Here is a 22,372-nt window from a genome sequence, read left to right as displayed (position 1 = left end):
TTCTCTTCTCTTCTCTTCTCTTCTCTTCTCTTCTCTTCTCTTCTCTTCTCTTCTCTTCTCTTCACATGGAGTCTTGCTAGAGACATGCTGGGTGACAGACTGGAATGTAGTGGTGCAATCATAGCTAACTACAGTCTCAAACTCCTGGGCAAGTGATCTTCCTGCCTCAGTCTCCCAAGTAGTTAGGACTGCAGGCACGAGCCACCATACCCTGCTTGTAAATCCATTTCTAACTTGTGTTTTCATGGTTGACATTTGCTTAGAGATTAAGTAAAGACAAATTGCACTGATTTAACAAAAAATGTAAAAACAATACACAAACGTCCTAAAACTCTTAAAGAGTATGAGAAATTGATCAAAATGTGGAAAATCCAGTTGAATATTAATGTACATAAATTTTCAGAGATCAATTGCAGCTTTTTGTGTATATTGCCAATAGCATGTTTAGTAAATAGTAATATTGATGATAATGCTGAAGATTGTTATGAGGTTACACTGAGAGTTTTTAAGTTATTTTTTTATACAGATTGTAAGAGTCTGTCTTCCTAGTGTTTTAAGTCTCAAATAAATAAGCAGCTTACTTGCACTAGATTACATAGCTGTGCTATCTTGCACATTTATTATAAATTTTATCTACTCAGAATTTACTTTGATTTATTTATATTTATGTGAAAGAATTATTTTTGAAAGTTATACTTGCTTTTAGGGACTATTAGGGGAAATAAAATTAAATAATTTAAAGCTAACTTTATTGACAGATATATAAAAATACACTGTCTCAGTATATCTAGGCATATCATTAATAGATCAGGCATTTCTAAGGAACATTTGCCAGTGAAAAAGCAGTGCAATCATATTTACATTCAAGATTTCCAAATATTCAAACTAGTTAGAAGCTGTGAACTTTAACTGTGGTCTGTGTACATTTTTGTGAAATAGAGATAGCTTGTATTAGGTAACACATGATTAAAGATAGAAGTGTTAATAGCACTTAGAAATATTAGTCAACCAAAGCACTTTTAAATTGACTAAGCGATTAGAACTTAATTTATGGCCAGTATCTACAAAGTTTGTAGAAACATCTAGTCTTTTGAATATTCTTTAGTCTCAATTATTGTGGAGTCTTAATTAGAAATAATTCCAAAGATAATTTTTAGGTTTTCAAGCCCTAATTTTATAGATGAAAAATCGAGACCAAAAGAAGTCTATGATTTTCCCACAGGACAGTGTTATAAATGGCTAAGCCAATTTGATTTAGAGTCCGTTTCCCTAGAATTCCATGGCAATAGTGGGAGAGGTAGACTTTTGAGCCAGAGACATCCCACTTAGTGAAATTTTTATTTTACTTTGATCAGAGGTTGCTCATTCCATTGTTATCCTGACCAGTTCCCAAACCTGCTGATCTGTACAGACCTATTCTAAACGTAAACTCTATGACAGGTACTGTATCTTCCCTCATAATATATACCAAGGGGAATTAATGTCTTTTGACAGAAGTATTATACGTATAGTCTTTAAGAATACTGTGTCATGACAGTGTTTGCTTGAGCATATTGTTAATATAATACAATATCTCAGGGCTCACCCTAAACAGCAAACCAAGAGAGAAGATCTTCTAAGTATTTCTCATTAATTTCAGGATGTGAGGTTATTTTAAGACACGTGAAGGTGAAGAAAAGAAAGAAACAGAAAACTCCCAAATCAAATAGCCTTGGGACTTAGTTAATGCACACAGCTCTGGTTGGAATCTGCCGTGTGTACTCAGTCTCTCCACAGCTTGTAAAGTCAGTTAAATATAGTCACAGTTGGGTTCTGTGGACCAGCAAATAGGAAAAGAAGGGAAAGCTGGAGGCGTGTTGTAGAAGTACACTTCAAAGTAATTTATTTTGACGCTTTTTAAAGGCTTCTTTGTAAATGTTCTTTTAAATAGTAGTTCTGTTTCCTTGAATCCACACAAGAGCATAAAATAGACTGGATTCAGGAGAACTGGCATGGGAGTATTTTCAACTCTGCTGCTGCTTGTGTTGGGACAGTTGCTCTGCTCTGCACAGTTTCTTTTAATGACCTGAAATTCAGGTGGCTGAAAAAGCCAGTCTGTGGTAGACACCTTGCATAATCCTTATATACATGTTTATTGCGTGTGCCTGTTCATTGGAGTTTTGTGGTGGTTAAATTGTCAACCTATTGAGTTTCTAAACAGAGGGAAACACATATAAATGATGCAGTATTTACTAGCAGTTTGATTAAAAAATAAAAAGCATCATGCTTTGTTCTCCTTACATTCATTTAAATGGAATTGACTAAACTGATTATCTCTTCAAACAAAACTACTGGCCCTTTAATGATTTTTCTAATTAATAAGAAAATAATTGTCTACTTTTTCCCCTATTAGTTAATTATTCTAAGATGAAACCCTTAATTACTTTAAATGTTGGATGAGCAAAGAAGAGTTGTGCAGTTTTTTAATTTCTGTTTTATATCTTCAAGGTCTTGATTTCTTTGTTGGTGAAGTAATTAGATTTAATTGATCGCTAGGGCCCTCTCCAAGTCTAATCTGATGATTCATAACAATACTGGGAAAGCTGTTTATCAGTAGTACCTTATGTGTTGTATCCAAGGTGTGGGGACACTCACGTTCCAGTGTAAACCAGACAGAACACTTTCATCTTCTTTTCTACACTATTTCTACATATCCATGAGTGGTGCGCCCATGAACTTATTCAGATCTGGGGTTTCCATGAAGCACAGCCCCCTAAACTTCTCCTCTTTCACAAAGTTGATGCAACACATAAGGGTGTGATAACAAGTCTTTGAGAACCTTCTGTCAAGAGTACTTACTACTTTCTTAGATGTGAGCACAGACTCAGAAATCAGAGGATGCTTTTAAGTCTCATATTTATACTTTGCTGCCCTACTTAGGACTTCGAAGTGCTTGTTGAATCACTGAATGGATCTATTAACTGGAGGTTTTCACACTGCATATCAGAATTTACCACATTCAACTTAGTCACACCAGCATTTCATTTATTTTGGACCAGCCTCTCTAGCAAGGAACTTAAGATTTTACTACCTAAAAATGCTTTTGAAAAGTTATTTATTCTGTTGCTCACTCAACATCTGACAAAAATGTGAAAGTACTTCCAGGAATAGTAAAAATGTGTTTCAAAACACTGAACTGAAGCAGAATTTAATTCCATGGCATGGGTGCCTGCTTTGAGAATTTCTAATATACAACAACCTTTATAAAGGCTCTTACCCAGGATTCTTATAAATAGGGAATACTCCCAGCATATTTCAAATGTGAGTCAATATATAAATATTTTGTTAAGAATTTGTCAGCAACACATCTATTTCATTATGCATAAGATGTAACTACTTTTCATTTCTAAGTTGCTGAATTATCCAGGGAATTGCTCTAAATTTAAAGCATTTACTAGACTTGGATACATCTTTATGTTGTTTTGAGAAACTTGAAGAGTAAATTCTATGTTTTGTAACACAATCTGCTTTGTAAACATCTCATTATGAAATGAATCCCTGTGAAAATTGCAGGCTTGTTGCTGTTCTCACTTGATGGATGTTGGTGGCATGTATGTGGGGAGGGGAGGGAATCAACTGATAAATGTAGAAGATTCAGAGTAACAGTCTGGGAATGATGCAGAGGTTTCCAGTGTCTCACACCAAACTAGAGATAATTAATGCTAAGCTTTCAGCAGTATAGGAGTCTTCTGTCTAGGCCTTTCCTCCCCCAGTTGGAATTTTATCAAAATATCCTTTTGACCCAAGTCACTGGAAATTTAAGGTTCAGAGTCTCATGTATTTCTTCTGGTCTGGCAACAAATGTCAGGTACCACTGAAATTAGGGACTCTTGATGTGTGTGTGAGTGTAAGCAAGCTGGTATTAGTTTTCTCCTCTTGGCAGAGTCTGCTGTGTCAAGGGTTTAAATGATTACTATTTTTGATCATCTTCATGATTTGTTTCAGCTATCATTCTTGCATTTTGGGTAACTAGTAACTTTTTTTGAAGGTTTAATCAAAACCAAACCATTTTTGAATAGTGCTGTTTTTCTCTTTATTCCAAAATACTGCTTTTGACTCTAAGATATCATAAGAAAGTATACATTTAAGAGTCAGGTGCAGTGACTCATGCCTATAGACCTAGCACTGTGGGAGGCTGAGGAGGGAGGATTGCTTGAGCCCAGGAGTTGAAGGCTGCATTGAGCTATGATTGTGCCACTGTACTCCAACCTGGGCAACAGAATGAGGCTTTATCTCAAAAAAAAAAAAAAAAAAAAGAATGTGTATTTTAATTTAAATTTATGTCAAATGAGACTGTTATTTTCAGTGTCAGTTAACAATGTACCAGGTATATTGGTGATTTCCTTTTCCAGTCTTCAAACCCTTTGGACACACCATTCCCTCTAACAAAATTATCTCTTTCTTCTTCTCTGCTAATTAATTTCCATTATCTCTCCATAAGGTTGGCTGAAAATTTATCTTTGAGAAGACTTGATATTTAACTGCTCCATTTGGGGGAAGGGGGTGAGAATGGACTAGTGCTGTATGACCAACACTGTATAGAAGGCAGTTTGAGGAAAGAGGGTTAACACATTTTTATAACCTTACAGGAACCTATTGTGTAGTTGAAGAACCAAGAAAAAAAACAGCCATACTATAAAGATATTTTGGGAAAGGCTATTGTTAAAAGGCATGCTTGAGTGTTCGAGAATGTGAAGAGTGGAAGAAGTTAATTGTAGTAGAATACTTGAAGGAGCCATGGAGCTTGACCTTTTCTGATGCTATTATAGAATCACGGAACTTTGGAGCACAGAGTCCTTTAGTGGTTATGTAATTTAATAAAATCCTATCTTAAATGACCATAGGCTGCCTACTGGACATGTTCATTGGAGTATTTTCTTAATGCCTGAGACCCAAAATGCCCAAAACTAAATACCACCTTTTTCTCACCAAATCAATTCACCCAGTTTTTATCATTTTTCAGTTAACTGGGCTCTTTCCTTCCTCTTGCCTTGTAACTGTTGACTCTGCTTATCTTTTATGTGTTCCTATCACCACACTTATTTAGTAACTTAACCATGTTGCCAGGGTATATCCTACATCTTAGGGTATGAGCATCTTCAATGTTGGAAAATAATTGACTGTTATCTTGTAAAGTGGTTTTGCCAATTCACAGCCCCACCAGCAGTGTACAAAATATGTCTTCTTACTAACATCTTTGTTAATACAAAGGGGAACCCCGAAGAAACTGTTAACCCCTTGTAGTATAGGCTTTCTCTGCTAGGTTAATATTCTGGGAACCCATTGGCATCAGTTTACCACCTAGCGTTGTTGTGAAAGATTGCATTTGGTTTTACTGAATCTTTTTTTAGGGGTGGGAAGGGAGTAACGTTTATTTTATTTGTTTCTTAGTAATGGTATCATTGTGGAGAAGAACAGAAGGGGGGTCCTGAGAGTCAAATCCTTCTTGGGGGTGGCTCCAGCTTTCCAAAACCACTTATTTCTCTTACTTTGGGCACTTAATGGTGGGGTTGGGGAAGCAGGGAGGCAGGGCATGATTGATAAAGCTAAGAGTAGACAGAAGGCACTGGTGGGCCGGGCCTGAGGGAGGGAGGGTGTGGGCCAGGCCCCAAGTAAAGCCAGGGGCTTCTCCACATCCTGGCCTGGCCTCTAGTTCTTTCCTTTCCCTTTCTTGGCTTTGGCTGTAGCTTTGGTCTTGGGGGTGCAGAGTTTGGTCCCATGGATGGTCTCCTGGCACTGGGTGTTGTACCATGCTCTCTTGAGGTGTCCTGGCAGACCTTGGTGCCTGTGCCCCCATCACATGCTCCCCAGTTCTCGAACTTGTACTTGTACTTGACTCCAAACTCCTTCTTCCAGTTGCAGGGTACCCTACACCGGATGTGCTGGATCTGGGCCCTACAGGTACCCTCACAGAAACTCACGCCACAGTCCTTGCTGCTGGGGGTACAGGGCCCCCACGTCCACTCTGTGCACTCACTGCCCGGGCAGTCCTTCTTCACCTTGTCTCTCTTTTTGGCCACTGTGGAAGTGAGTGCCAGCAGGGTGGGGAGGGCGAGAAGGAAGAAACCTTGGTGCTGCATCTCGCTTGCTGCCCAAGCTGCTCCACTCCCTCCAGTGCCAGGCCTGTCCTGCTCAAGCCATTGCTGCCCTTTTTGTCTCCAGAACCCAGTGAATCTTTTTTTGGAGATTCTTTCAATGCGTTTGCCCATTTCATGATGGGTGATGTCTGAGTACATCTGCCCACACTGCATAGAGTGCTGAGTGTTCAACACTTTTTGACCAAAAATAGCATGTCCTCCATGCCCCACCCTCCCTATTCACCTGATCTTACCTTGAGTGACTTTTTTTGTTGGTGTTGTTTCTCTGGATGAAAAAAGTTCTCAAAAGGAAACATTTTGCCTATGTGGGAGAGGTGAAACAAAAAACGGCAGAAGCACTAAAAGACATCAAAATTGACAAGTTCAAAAACTGTTCTGAGCAGTGGAAAAGTGCCTTGGTAGCTGTATTGCATCAAACGGAGAGTACTTTCAAGACGACTAAAGTTTAAATATGTAAGAATAAATGCACAATTTTTTATATAGAAATTCTGTTTTTTTGGGGGGGTTCCCTCTCGTTATTTGTTTTGACAGGTTTTTAAGTTTAGCTAATCTAGTGGGTGTAAAATGTTATCTTGTGGTTTAAAATTCCTTTGTCCTGATTTCTAATGAATTAGCATCTTTTGTGTGATTACTGGCAATTTGTGTTTCATCTTCTATAACACACCTGTTCATGCAATTGCCGGTACACTTGTCCTATGGTACCTCTGGGTCCTTGGTTCCAGGAACTTGTATGGATGCTCAAGTCCCAGATAAATGCTATAGTACTTGCATATAACCTATGAACTGTATACTTTTCTTATTTATTTATGTTTAGAGATAGGGTCTCACTATGTTGCCCAGGCTGACCTTGAACTCCTGGGCTCAAGTAATCCTCTTACCTCAACATCCCAAGTAGCTAGGACTACAGTCCTCTCTTATACTTTAAATCATGTCTAGATTACTTACACAGTTACTTATGCAATGTAAATATTATATAAATAGTTTTTACACTGTAGTTATTAATTGTATTGTTTGGTTTTTTTCCTCCCTCTAATATTTTCCATCTGAAGTTGGTTGGATCTGGATGCAGAGATGGACTGTATTTCCATTGGGTTGTCTCTTGAATTCGTATTTAGGACTTCTTGATATATTCTGGGTTCTAAATGTTTCTATTATGTGTATGCTGAGGTTATCTTAGTATTTAATAAACCCTTGAGAAACTGAGCTAAAATGCAGATCTATTCATGCTGTCGTAATATACCTAATTGGAAATTGGGGATTCCTGCCCTGCCTTTGATCCTCTGCCCTCATCTCCATTCTCATCTTCTGTACTTCCCATGACCCTGATTCTGGTGACATTGGGACACTGCAACTGACTGCACTGCCCAGGTTGTCTTTTCAATGGTCAGTCCCTTTGCCTGGAAAGCTCTTTTTCCATCCTTATCCTCTTGCAGTTTCTACTATTTTTTTTTTCTTTTTATTTGCTTGCCTCAAATGCTGCCCTTTTCCTAACCTTCCAAATGCCCTATGTCTTCTGCCCAGCCTCGCTGTGTGGGGTTGCTGCACTGGGGATGCAGCAGGCACAGTGATTGAAGGTTTGAAGTCAGCTAGTCTGGTGTGTTAGGTTTTTTATTTTCTTCCACATTGTGATATTTTGACATCTTAGAAACCTTTCAGGCTGGGAGAGACTGCCTTTCTTGGGGCTAGTCAATTCTTACAGATAGCCGGGGCCAGACCAGGAGCATACTTTTGATATGCAGACTAACCAGTCTTGAGCTACACCTGTACTTCTGGTCCCAGTACCCCAAGGGTCTATGTTCCTCTGCCCTAATCTTCCCAAGGCCAGGCACCGGGCAACTAGAGACCACCTCCACAGTCCACAACCCACTGAAATGATTCAAACTAGCCAGTCTTAAACTGTTCACCCTACCCTGTCTTGCCTTTCCTGGAAACTCCAGTATAGGCTTTGGCCTCAGCTCTCCCCTTGCTCCTGTCCTTCTGCCTCTTACCACCCTCCTGTGGCCCTGCACGGTGTGTGTGCCTGCTGTCTCTAGGACCTGTGAGGAAATGAATCCTCTCCGTGTCTTCTCTTGTGATCACATTGAACTGACCATCACCTAAAGGAACACAGAGCATCTTTTTTTATAACTTTTTTTTTTTTGGATTTGGAGTCTCACGCTATCACCTAGGCAGGAGTGCAGTGGTAGACTCATGGCTTACCTCAGCCTTGACCTCCCAGGCTCAGGTTATCCTTCCATCTCAATCCTCCCGAGTAACTAGGACTACAGGTGTGTATCACCATGCTTGACTAACTTTTTATTCTTTTTTTTCCTTGCTGTGTTACCTAGGCTGGTCTTAAACACCTGGGCTCAAGAGACCCTCCTGTCTTGGACTTCCAAAGTGCTGGGATTACATGTGTGAGCCACTGAGCTTGGCCAGAACACTTGGTTTCTAATAATTGCTTTGATTCTTTCTGTGTGGCCTGAACTCACCTCCATAAGACTCTGTTTCCTTATCCTTAAAGTTAAGATCATTACAGGAATCTACCTATAGGGTTGTTCAGAAGGCTAATGCTTATATAGAATACTTACATCAGTGCTGCCTGTGTTAGATATTGCCTGTTATTTTTATTATTACTACTGCTATTATTACATATATTGTTGGACACAACTCTCATCTACTGCATTGCTATTTCTTGAAGGGAAAGACTTGGCTCTATAACCCTAGGAAACTTGCTAGAACATCAACAGTTGTCTGATGAATGAATGAGGGAGTGGATAAATATGATAGGGAACCAGGATATGAAATGCTCACATAAGGAAATTTGTTTTCATTTGGTTAGGTTTCTGGGAATGGAGGTGATAGTTAAGTGGAGGGCCTTGACTAAAAGTTTAGGTTTAATCAGAGGAGCCTGTGGTTTCCAAACTGCTGTGAAGAGCCCTTGGTTGCGTGGAGATGCCTTGAGGTTAGCTAAGGGGTGGGGCAGGAGGGTGACACAGGGAGTGGGAGGCCATTGCATGGGAGGAGCCTTGTCTCTCCCACATCTTTTCATAGCTCCCCCACCCCGAAACCAGACAGTTCTGTGGTAATCCCTTGCATAGTTTGGATTTCTGGTTTTTTAAAAAAGAAATCTTTGGGATAGGCAGTGGGAATGGGCTTGATTTTAAGTAAGGAGTAACATAGCCAGACTTCCCTGGTGTGCTGGATGTATTGCTTCCTAGATGTGGGGGCAGGAAGACCAAGGGCATTGCACAGATGATATGGATGGGATGAATGGCAGTGATGAGTTTGAGAAGTGTGTAGGGGAAGGGAGAGCCTCCATGGTTCTGCAGAGGAATGGCCAGTAGTGGCTTTTGGCTGACAGTGTGGGAGACTAGAGCCCATGGGCATGCCATGTCTGAAGACAGAGGGACCAACTGAGGACAAAGAGGATAGTTTTGACATGTATGTTTCAGACATCTTCAGGGCATTGGCATGTCTCCTGGAACCCTGTGACCTGTGAAATTAGAAACCCAGCAAAGCTGAATTTTAATCTATGAGCAAATATGTATTCCACATCAACCACTCAAAGGCAGTGTGCTCATGGTGAGCAGAGCAGTTGTGTTCCTGTCCTCGTGGATCCTACAGAGTCTGTTGTCACTATTAAAGACAAGGACATGAGGAGCTGTCATGATGGTGATTGAGAGGGAAGAGAACGGTGGGCTCAGGGTGTTTCTAACAGCGGGGTCTGAGGTAGGCTTGAGGAATCATGAGGGACTTTCTGAGGAAGTGATGGTTGAACTGGCATCTAATATTAGGGGATTTACATTGAACGAGTATGTGAGGGATAGGGTGGATGGGAGAGCAATGGATGATGGAGCCCAAAGGAGGCCAGTGTGGTGGGCTTGAAGAGTATTGGGGTTCCTGACAGCTGCAGGTGCAAAGCATAGGAAAACATTCTTCCAGACTTTCCCACCAGCCCTCCCTGCCCTTTTGGTTGCCTCTTTCTTGATTCTTGTGGGTTCAGTGTTGGTCTCCTAGGGCTGCCATAACAAAGTACCATGGATTGGGTGATTCAAATAATGTAAATTTATTGGCTCTCAGCTCTGTAGGCTGGAAGTCTGATATCAAGGTATCAGCAGGGTTGGCTTCTTTTTTGATGGCTGTGAGGGAGGGATCTGGCTCAGGTCTCTCACCTAGTTTCTAGCAGTTTGCTGGCAATATTTGGTGTTTCTTGGCTTGTTTAAACACCACTGCAGTCTCTGCATTCGTCTTTACCTGGCATTCACCCCATGTATGTTTCTGTATCCAAATTTCCCCCTTTCATAAGGATACCAGTAATATTGGATTAAGGGCCACTCTATTCCAGTGTGACCTCATCTTAACTAATTACGTGTGCAATGACTCTATTTTCACATAGGTCACATTCTGAGATACTGGAGGTCAAGGCTTCAATGTATGAATTTTTTGGGGGGACACAGTTCAACCTATAATAAGTACTGTTTTTAGCCTGCTGTTGTTGTTGTTGTTTTTTTTTTGAATAGCCCCTTCTAATATGAACATGAACGTATTTTCCTTTGTGTTAAGACCTAGGGACAAAAGCATAAAATTGAAACTGGTGTGTAGTAAACATGCAGCAAAACTTAGATAATAAGGTCTTTGTTCAAGTGCCATAATTTACCTCTCCCGTATAAGAAAATACAAGTGACTATTGTTGTGTATTAACCTGTTAGACAGTTGCTGCCAAATGGATGAGAGAGAGAGAAACATGAGAAAGCACACGCAACCAAAACTAAACCCAGACTTCCTGGCAAGTCATTAGGGTTTCAGAAGTGCCAAGCCAGCAGCCTTGGAGGCAGTGGTGCCACAGTGTGTGGTGGCTGGCTCCTTGTGGTCAAATATCCAGTATTTAGAAAGTGACTTCTAGCCTACCTGGTCACCTTTTCTTTCCATCCTGTGGCTTTCCAAGCTGGGGGACCTACTGTCAATTAAAATAAACAGTTTAAATGGTAGTAATTTTCCCTCCTCCCTCTGTGTCCCTGCATACTCAGAGTCTATATTCAACTATAGATCAGTGTTCACAGTTTCATGAAGGCTGGAATGCAGCAAGTGGTCACCCACCTGTAGGCACACAAGCATCGGCCATCCTGCTGAGTTAGAGCCTGTACTATGCAGGTTATTAAATATTTTTAATTTTGCACCTAGTTTAACACAGTGTTTTTAAAACTCAATTTTTATTTCAACTCTGCTTGTGGGTTTGACAAACAGGTCTGTGGCATGGAGTCTTAGAGCTGAGGAGTCTGATTGGTTTTGGGGGCCAGCTTCCTGCTCAGCATGAATATTTTCCTCCTACAGCAGTCTAACAACTTGTTTTCCAGTCTCCACAAGAAGATCATTACTGACAAGGAGCTTCTTAATGCAGTGCCCCTTCCTGTTGGCCTCACTCACTCCCCTTGGTGGTTTCATTTTTCGCTTTTATTGAACCCTTTGTAGTTTATTTTTTTCTGTTATATTTTAGCCCTTCACTTACTGTTATTTTGTTTCTCCCTTGAATATTATTGTTCTCTGGGATGACACTTCTTTCATTTTTTGCGACATTTCTCACTTGTCACCCTGTGAAACCACTTGAGTTTTTCAGTGTCCCTCACAACAGGAAACACTTCCCAGAGGAGGAGGTTTCATCAGGGCAGAATCAGTATTGTCGACTGGGATGGCTCACTCAGCGGCTTGTATGTTCTCTGCCCAAATCAGTGCATTCTGCCACTTTGAAGCCAGAGGCACTGTATCCTGGATTTCCTCATCCCAAATGGTTGACTTCTTGCAACATTTCTAAAAAAAACTTCAGTGGTTCTGCATTGTTGCTTGCTTAAAGTTCAGACTTCTCTGCCTGAATTACATGGCTTCTAGAGTGTGTCTTGGATCTAGATTTCCCAAACTATGTTAGAGGAATATTAGGTATGACAAATGTTAACGGGTGCTTGCTTTCACCACCAGCTCTCCCCCTTGCGGGGTGGGATTCTCCTATTAAATAAATTGGGAAGCACTGCTTGTTAGAGTCACATCTTGCTGATTAGTAAGGTACCTTTCATGCTAAAGATTGGAGAGTTCCTATAGTGATTGTATTATTTTCCTATGACTGCTGTAACATCACAAACTGGGTGGCTTAAAAATAACATTCATCTTCTCACAGTTTTAGAAGTCCAGAATCAAGGTGTAGAGAAAAGCTGTGCTCCCTTCAGATTCTTCAAGGGGAGAATTAATTCCTTCCCTCTTCCAGCTTTTGGTGGCTGCTGGTCTCCTTGACTTGTGGTCACATGACTCTAATCTCTGCTTATGTGGTACATGGCCTTCTCTTCTGTCTGTGTGAAAACTCCCTCTGCTTCCCTCTTGTATTGACACTTGTGCTTGCACATATGGCCCACTCAAAATCCAGGATAATCTCCTCCAGTGCAGGATCCTTAACTTCATCGCTTCTACAAAGACTATTTTCCCATATAAGGTACAGTCACAGATTTCAGTGATTAGGACATGGTCATATCTCTAGGGGCCATATTTTAGCCTGCAGTAGTAACTAAATAGCTTATCACCTTTGTTGGTGACTGAAGGCACTTGCTTATACTTTTCCACACTCACTCTTCCCTGCATCTAACTGCTTGTCCTGTTTAGCTCTTCATCTATCCAGCTCAAGTCTTTTCTCCCCCTTTACAATGTCTTTCTGTGGGTCCCATCTTCCTTTAATTGCAAAATGGTATGGTTTATATTTTTCTAACACGCACTGCATCTTTTGCCTCATCTTTCATTAAACTCTGTGCCATTGTTGAACTTTAGACATTGTATAGTAGTGGGTAAGTCTCTCTGGAGTTAGACTCCCTGGGTTGAAATCCCAATTCTCTAGTAATGGCTATGTGACTTTGGGTAAATCACTTCACTGCTTCTGCTTAAGTTCCATTATCTGTCATATGGGGATAATTTATGAGTAAATACTTCAGGGAGCTGTGAGAATTACATAAATTAATAAGTGCAAACTGCTGAAGACATAGCCTCTCATCGCTTGGTCCAGAATGATAGATAGCCATAAGGATAGTTGCTATCGGACAAACACACCTGAGGAACTAAATTTATAAGAAGGAAACAATTCAAAATATATATCTGTTAAACACAACTTTGCTATTTTGGTAGGCCTACATTAATGTACATAAATATACCACCAGTCTTGTTAGTGTCAACTAATTTATTTGCTTTGAATAATTTTTTTCTGTGCTCTGAAATAAGAAAAATTTCAAGTACTTTTCTCTTGCTTTAGATAAGGTATGCAATAAATAATTCACGTCTAATTAATTCTTTAGATACCCTTTATCTCAAAAGACAAAACATTTGATAAAGAAGTGTTATAAATTTTTGGTATATTTTTGAATATTTTACTTATGTCAGAGAAAGAATTTCAGATGAATATGAAGTTCGGCATTTATTGGAATTTTAAAACAAGGGGCTGGCATTTCTCTAATTTCTTCATTCCACTATATTCTGAAGCTGGACAAAGTATAAAAGATACAGTAGCTAACTTTGCAAAAGATATCACAGATATAGTAGTTAAAATTGTTCAACCTGTATATGTAAATTCAGGCATCACTGTTAGTTTATAGCCCTACTGAAAGACACAGAAGGCCATGAAGGCAACAGCCTATGATCTTTACTGGTGCTCATTGGTAGAGTCACAGGTGAGTTTTACAAAGATTTCTGTAGTATTTACTCCACCATAAGATTTTCTTCTTTTTTTTTGTAAACAAAGGAACACTTGAATTTGAATAATTCAAATTATTTAGGACTTTAAAAGATACTATGGCAGTATAGTTCACATCTTTTTACTCAGATCACACTGCTTTTCAATGAGCTAAAATTGAAGCTCCAAGGAAAGGAAAAGCTAATTTGTGACCTATCTAGACAGGTGTGAGAATTTATGTTGAAATTGAAGGTTTTTATAATACAAGTGAATAATAATAATTTTACACATTTTTTCTAACATAAATCAATATAAAAAGATTTTACTTATAGAAATCATCACATAAACTAATTACAAAAATGAGAAATAATTTGAAGAGCACTTTGTAAGTATTGATAAATCTAGAGTTGATTTCCAATTTATGCAAATACTCCCTTGAATTTAATATTAATACTGATTTGACACAAGAGTTAGTGAGTTTATTAGACTTGAACAGATGTGAATTTGAAACTGATATGCTTTTACTTCAAAGTCAAATCAGTTATTCAAAACAAAAGTGAATCAGTTTTGTCAATGTGTATATGAAGACTATAGAAAAATAATTTTTTTGGTACTCAATTTAGTTATGGGAAACTTTTAAGTATATTTGGTACAAGTTGAATATGCGGATCTACTTCAATTGTTATTTTTTTGAAATCTAAATACAGATCAAGTATTTCTTTTTTTTTTTTTTTTCAGTTGGAGTCTCACTCTGTCGCCCAGACTGGAGTGCAGTGGCCGCTCCCGGCCACCAGCCTCGACCTGCTGGGCTCCGGCGATCCTTCCGCCTCAGCCTTCCGAGTAGCCGGAATTACAGGCGCGTGCTACCACGCCCGGCTAATTTTTTGATTTATTGTAGAGATGAGGTCTCGCTGCCCAGGCGGGTCTCGAACCCGCGGGCTCAGGCAATCCACTCACCTCAGCCTTCCAAAGGCGCGGGATTACAGGCTGAGCCACCGAGCCCAGCTCAGATCAAGTATTTCTAATGAAAATTACATTTGAATTGAGATACACAATAAGTATAAAATACAGTCATGTACCATGTAACAAGGTTTAGGTCAATTCCTGTTGCCTAGTGATTTGTGTTGCAGTTGCTTACAGTATTCAGTACAGTAACAAGGTGTACAGGTTTACTATAGCCTACGAGCAACAGACTATACCATGTAGCCTTGGTGTTTAGTAGGCTATTACCATCTAGGTTTCACTCTGATGTTCATAGATGCACAGTGACAATCACTGAACAACTCTATGATGTTTGCACAGTGATGAAATGACCTAATGATGCATTTCTCAGAATGTATCCCTATTATTATGTGATGCATGACTGTGTTGAATTTTGAAGACTTTAATATAAAAAAATCTCAATTTTTCATTAATATGTTGATGTGATAACATTCTAGATATATTGGGTTAAATATATTATTAAAATTATCTTTTACCTGTTTCTTACTTTTTAAAATTTGGCTACTTTTTGTGAATTATGGCTGTTTTTTTTTTGAGTTGGAGTCTCACTATGTCACCCAGACTGGAGTGCAGTGGCCGCTCCCAGCCACTGCAGCCTCATCCTGCTGGGCTCTGGTGATCCTTCTGCCTCAGCCTTCCAAGTAGCTGGAACTACAGGCACGCGCTACCACGCCTGGCTCATTTTGATTTATTGAGAGATGAGGTCTCGCCAAGTTGCCCAGGCGGGTCTCGAACCCGCGGGCTCAGGCAATCCACTCACCTCAGCCTCCCAAAGGCGTGGGATTACAGGCTGAGCCACTGATCCCAGCTTAAAATTTGGCTACTTTTAAAAATTTAAAGTTACAGATGTGACTCCCATTGTATTTCTGTTGGCCAGCACTGGTCTCATATATTACAAGTATATAGTGAATGAATGTAAGCATTAATGTTATTGCTAATGTGATGAGGATAATGATGATGTATTGTTTCCTTGTCTGTCCACTAGATTATAAGGGGTAGGAAATACTTCTTAGCCTTATTTTTATTTACCACGTCACCTTGCGTAGTACTTATTTTTTTTTAGAGATAGGGTCTTGCTCTGTTGCTAGGCTAGAGTGTAGTCACATAACCAGAGCTCACTGCGGCCTCAAACTTCTGGGCTCAAGCAGTCCTCCTTGGTCTCCCAAAGTGCTGGGGTTATAGCCACAGTCACCATGCCCAGCCTTGTATAGTACTTTAGATAAGAATAGATAGTTATCAATTGATTGATTGCTCTAGGATCTGCTTTTAACATTCAAAATACAGCCCTCACTTTTTTTTTTTCCAAATCCCAGGATAGAGGTATAGAAATCCCTTTGAATGAGCTCACATAGGCATTCATGTACACACTGATAAATATGTGTACACACACACACACACACACACACACACACACACACACACACACACGTGCATTTTGTTTAGTATACTTGAAGGTAGGATTGATTTAAGCAGTTTTTTTTTGTTTTGTTTTGAGTTGGACTCTCACTCTGTCACACAGCTATAGTGCAGTGGCACACATCGCCACTGCAACCTCAATCTGCTGGGCTCAGGCCATCTTTCTGCTTCAGCCTTCAAAGTAGCTGGAACTACAGGTGTGTGCCACCATGTCCGACTAATTATTTATTTATTTATTGTAGAGATGAGGTCTTGCCTAGTTGCTCAGCCTGGTCTCCAACCCTCGGACTCGGGCCGTCCTCTCGCCTCAACCTCCCAGTGCTGGGATAACAGGCGTGAGCCACTGTGACCTGCCAAGCAGTGTTTTTTAATAGTGGATTATTGCAAGGATAACTGAAGATACTTAAATTTAGAAGCTTATCTTGCACTAAACTTTATGAGTTTATATACATTTATTGGTTAATTGAAGAGCTTTAGAAAACTGCTATAGCATCTTATTTTGGTTGCAACATTTTTATTTAGGAGGGAGACGTATTGTGAAAATAACGCTGTAGTTAGGATCGGACAAATTGGTGTCATAGTCTTCCAATTTCTCTAACTAGCTCTGTCACCTTGAGGAAGGGATTTAAGCTTTCTTCAGTTTTCTAATTCGGAAAATGGGGATAACATCAACCAGGATGTTGTGAGATATAAATAGGAACAATATCTTAGAGTGTTTAGCAACTATAAGGAATTATAGAAATGTAAGATATTGCTTTGTTAGAGACAATAATGAATACTTAAAGAACATATATGCTGCAGTGTAAGGTTAAGTTAATAACCATGTCTATAAAAAGGTGATAACTGTATGACTCAAAATGTACAAGATGTAGTTAACTGTCCCAAATATATTATAAATATTAGAAGAGAATAGCTGGTTAGACATTTAAATATTGTAAGATCAGTCCAAAAGGTGCATGTGTTTAGGGTAGACTGAATTGGGGACATCTGCTTTTCAACTTCTGCACTGAAGTTAAGGCTCATCCCTTCCTCAGCTTAAGGCCCTGGCCAGGTTGGGAATTTAAAGTTTGATGCTACTGAGACAAAGATGGGCAATGGCGTCAATCTCTATTAGGATAGATAGTTTTTTTGTTGTTGTTGTTTTGCTTAACCTAGAGAACTCCACTTTCTTATATGCCTCTGGGTTTTTTTTTCAGTGGAATATTGAGAATGTTGATAATTCCATTGAGTCAGGATATTTTAAAGTGTGTGGTTGGATAAAAAGAGGTGAGTCCTGCTTCTTTTGGTAAAAGAAAACCAAACAACAAAACAATAAACCCCAAAGCATTAGCCTACACGGGTTCTAACTGTAATCATGGTTTCCCACTGACAGTTTATTTTGTTCCCCTTTGTTTCTCTGTTGGAATTGAGCTCACACCTGGATTGTACAGCCTACAAGGCAGTGACTGGAGGACAGAACTGCGAGGATGGTGGAGGCACAGACTTTTAGACTTTTAAATATGTGGCCCTCCTCCCCCTCAAATGGTTTTGGATACCTTCTCTGTGTGGTAGAACCCTAATATACAATATACGACAACCTAGCAAATAAATGCAGAGATTTACTATCCAACAAAATCGAGTTTTACCAGATGAACCTATCCCCAGACATCACACCCTGGTGAAATCAACATTCGTTGTACTCACTAGAAGCTCTGCTTGTCTTCATTTTTACACTCGGTTTGTCCTTGGGTCCTGAATATTAGTTAGCCCAGTTAGTTTAATGATCTGCAGTTTTGTGTGTAAATTCTTACAAATATATGCATTTACAGTCTTGGAGTGATTTTAAGTTACCAGACCACAGTTCTTAATTTGTATCTTTCTTCACTGATACAATGTTTCCTGCCTGGAGGGGTTGCTATAGTTGCTGAGCAGATCTGAAATGCATCAGGGAGCAGATAAGTGACATTTCTATCATGACAAATGCATATTTTATGAAAAATCTTAACTGTATTATACTGATTAATTATGTTCTTAAAAGAAAAATTGAGTAAAGAAGAGTAAGAATATATGTAAATAAATTAGCAACCTGTTAAATCAATGAACGTATGGTGAAATGGGGAAGTATACAGTCATCAATATTTGCATATCCTTTTGTTCTGATGACCTTTTTAAAGCCATAAACAAAAGGACATTTGTTTTGCCTTCCTGCCTTAGCCAGGACAGAAACTATAAAAAGAAACGCACAAGGAAACATTAATAAATCAAGTAAATACTAAAATTTCATAATTCTTCTCTTTTTACTGAAAATTTTTTCTTCCAAATTTAAAGTTTTTCATTAAGCATGACCTTGCACACTGGACAAAGTGCAGCTCTGTTTTAGAGTACCTGCAAAACATTATTTCCTTTATAAATTACTCAAGAGATTAGAACTACATAAGCATGGACTTTGCAAAGAAACAGCCTCTAATTGTATGGACTGTCACTTTGAGAGATAGCGAGAAAGGGGAAAGGAAAGAGGTAACTCTATTTTCAAAATTTGTACAGTTTTAATTTTTATATATGTGTATAGTTACTGCAGAGAGGTTATTATTTAAGCATGAAGTTTACTGGTAATTTATTATTAACTTCCCAACAAACCTATACAGATCTTTATCAATGTATTTGAATCCTGAAGCTATAAAACTTTCATCTTGTTTGTTGTTCTAAACTTGAAAGGAGTTATTCACATCAGCACTGAACTGGCCAGTTAGGCAGAGCTTTAAAAGGATTTTGACAGGGATATGCTTCTTGTATTTCCTCTGTTTTATCCCAACCTTGATTTCATGCTCAAGTGTGGTGATTTATTTCTCCAGGGCACTGTGCCATCCAGTATAGAAGAGATCAGTGTGGTAGTATTTCAGAGCTTTCCTTTCATCCACAAAACCTTGCCACCCTCTGTCCATGACTCATGCATCTGCTGGTATTCTGCAGAACATTTTGATTAGCTGTACGGGTAACCTGGTTATTACTCTCATCCTGTACACGTGTGAGTGTGCTGATGTGTATGAAATCTAGAGGTCCTAGCCAATGTTGAAGAATAATCCTATCTAGGCCAGGAAATGCCTGCCTTCCCAGATACTTCTGAGAGCAATAGGGCAGGAACTAAATCTCTTGTTTCTTTCCTGTCCTTCTCCATTCTGTAACACCTATGGCCTAAGTAGGTACTTGATGGTCACTAATCTGGCTTTCCATTGTTAATAAATTTCATAAAAGCCAATTTTATTTTAAAAAATCTCTAGGCTCATCATTATGGAGTGAGTTGTTCCTATTAATCAAGCAAATTGCAATACAGATAATTCTTTACAAATATACATAGTTTCATTCCTTGCTCTACCTACTATCAGAATTTGAGCAGGTTACTTAGTCTCAATTTGCCTTAGTTTCCTTATTTATAAAATGGACATAACAGTACCAACTACAGAGTTGTCATGAGGATTTAAAAAGTCAATGAATGCAGAGTAAGTACTTAGAGAATGCCTGGCATATACTAAGTGCCATCCATGTGCTCAGTATTGTTGCGGTTGCTACCACCATCATAATTTGTAGTAATAGTAAGTCACATTGGGATTTTTTTTTTTTTCTCTGAAGGATAGAAACTTTGGCATGAGAGGCAAGAATGGAGAGAGAGTGAGAAGAATGGAGAAAATAGTAGTTCAAACTAAAGGAACTTACATTTAAAAAAAGAAAGAAAGCCGATGGGATACAGTATTCCTTGGGCATACTTTTAATCATGTGGCAATGAGCAGGTGAACTCACTCTTGATGTATCTACATATTATATAGCACCCAGCACACATATAGGATGTTGAGAAGGGCCTTTGGATTTACAGATGCTTTTCAACTTACAATTGAATTATATCCTGATAAACTCTTTGTAGGCTGAACATGTCAAAAGTCTAGGTCAGGCTTGGTGTTGAAATGTTAAAAGTATAGGCTGGGAGCAGTGGCTTGTGTCTGGTGTCTGTAATCTCAGTGTTCTAAGAGGCCAAGCCAGGAGGATTGCTTGAGCCTAGAAGTTCGAGACCAGCCTGGGCAACATAGTGAAACCCCGTCTCTACAGAAAACAAACAAACAAAAGAAAAAAATAATTAGCCTGGTTTGATGGTACACACCTGTAGTTGCAACTGCTTAGGAGGCTTAGGTGTAAGGATTACTTGAGACTAGGTGTTCCAGGCTGCAGTGAGCTGTGATTGCACCACTGCACTCCAGCCTGGGGTAAAGAGTGAGACCCTGTCTCTTTAAAAAGTAAAATAAGGCTGGGTGAGGTGGCTCATACCTATAATCCCAATACTTTGGGAGACCAAGGTGAGAAGATTGCTCATGGGTTGAGACCAGCCTGGGCAACTTGGCAAGACCTCATCTCTACAATAAATAAAAAAATTAGCTGTGTATGGTGATGCGTGCCTGTAGTTCTAGCTACTTCTAAGACTGAGAGTGGAAGGATCACCTGAGCCCAGAAGGTCAAGACTGCTGCAGCAGTGAGCGTGACATTGTATTCCAGCCTAGGTGACAGAGTGAGACTCCAACTCAAAAAAACAAACAAAAAAGGTAAAGTAAGGCAAAGGTAAAGGAAAAAGTAAAGTAAAATAAAAATAAAATCTTATGAAGTACGTACTCCCTCCCCGCTTCCCTTCCTCCTTTGTCCCTTCTTCCCTCCCTTTCCACTTATTTTGTATTTTAGTCCCATTTTCCTTATAGTGTCTGCTTAAATTACAGAAATTAATTTAGTACTTTGTAATTAATGTTATACAAATTCTGGGTTGTACAAATATGCCCGTAATTCACATTGTGATAGTTCCATTCTTCGTTCCTCATTATACTATGGGTTTACAATAATCATTTACAGTGTAAAAGAGACTGAAATTCTATAGTCCACTTCAAAATACTGGGTTTTGAGTGGCTCTTATTGGTGATGAAAATTAGTCAATTTTGTATGTGTTCTAGATACTTATAAGAACAAACCAAGTGGCAAAACACAATCTACTAGAAAAATAGGTAAAGTGTATATTTCCTGAAAAAATAATATATAAGTTCACAGACACCAAAAACTTTTTGCTCTTAATACTAATCAAAAAATGAAAACCAAAATTTATACCATTTTAGAAAAAAACCTATCACATTGAGAAGAATGTTTTTTAAAATTAATCTTTTAAGTCATTTCTTCCTTCATTGATTTTTTTCTTTATATGTGATTTTTTTTTTCTTTTTACACTGACCGTGAATATAGAACTTAACAATTGTAACCCTTTGAAACTGAATATGTTTTGGGGGAGAGAATTCTGTGTCATAGTAGACCGGTGGGTAGGATGATTGAAAGTATCTGGCCTCTTTCTAAATATTGATACCTGTATTAGCTTTAGATTTATCTCCCTTTCCTGGAAGGCTTGTGTCTGGTTGCAAAAACTTTCTCCCTTTTTTTTTTCTTTTGAGTCAGATTCTCACTCTATTGCCCAGATTGGAGTGTAGTGGCACACTCACAGCTTCTGCAGCCTTGGCTTGTGGGCTCAGGCGACCCTTCCAACTCAACCTTCCAAGTAACTAGAACTACAGGTGCATGTCACCACATCCATCCAATTTTTTGACTTATTTAGAGATAAGGTCTTGCCAAGTTGCCCAGGCTGGTCTGAAGCCCCTGGGCTCAGGCAGTCCTCTCACCTCCACTTTCCAAAGTGCTGGGATTACAGGCGTGAACTACAATACTCATCCACTCTCACTTCTGGATGTGTATGAAGTGTATGTGCGACCACTGAACAACTGCTTGAAGTATTCTTTCCCTCCAAAAGAGGGAAGAGGTGGTTACATAAAAAGCATTTTAGCTTCTGGACAAAGTCAACTCTTTATTATTCACAAGTTATTGATCACATTTCTGTATTGCTAATGCTCTTCTCTACCAACAGGTAAATCAAAGGAAGTGAAAGTCAGGTCTTAGGTGACAGCATTATTTATGGGAAAATAATTTTCAACTTTAAAGACTATAGTAGATGAGAGTTACCTGTATGTTTTAAATATATATAATGTCCCCATTTTCTCTCTATCAATCAATTATCATTGTATTGATACTTATGACTCTGTTATTGACTCTGATAGTGCATTTGTGTGTTTTACTTGCTTCTCAACTGTAG

The 22,372-nt window shown here is 39.1% G+C and overlaps 2 protein-coding genes across 2 annotated transcripts in view; one reads left to right on the top strand and one right to left on the bottom strand.

Annotated features, from left to right (window-relative positions):
* LOC110595280 (GDP-mannose 4,6 dehydratase-like) overlaps nucleotides 1–22,372 on the top strand; it is a 144,062-nt gene that overhangs the window by 106,349 nt on the left and 15,341 nt on the right. The gene's annotated exons all lie outside the window — the stretch shown is intronic.
* On the bottom strand, nucleotides 5,689–6,161 carry LOC103256112 (midkine-like). The gene is given in 2 exon segments (XM_008054008.2): nucleotides 5,689–5,813; nucleotides 5,816–6,161. Coding segments are annotated over 2 exon segments (429 nt in total). The 5' UTR covers nucleotides 6,120–6,161.

This window comes from Carlito syrichta, unplaced genomic scaffold (assembly GCF_000164805.1).
Source record: "Carlito syrichta isolate Samal-C Ts95f unplaced genomic scaffold, Tarsius_syrichta-2.0.1 Scaffold288944, whole genome shotgun sequence".
In the NCBI taxonomy this organism is placed as follows: domain Eukaryota; kingdom Metazoa; phylum Chordata; class Mammalia; order Primates; family Tarsiidae; genus Carlito; species Carlito syrichta.
This window is presented reverse-complemented; position numbering and strand designations above follow the sequence as displayed.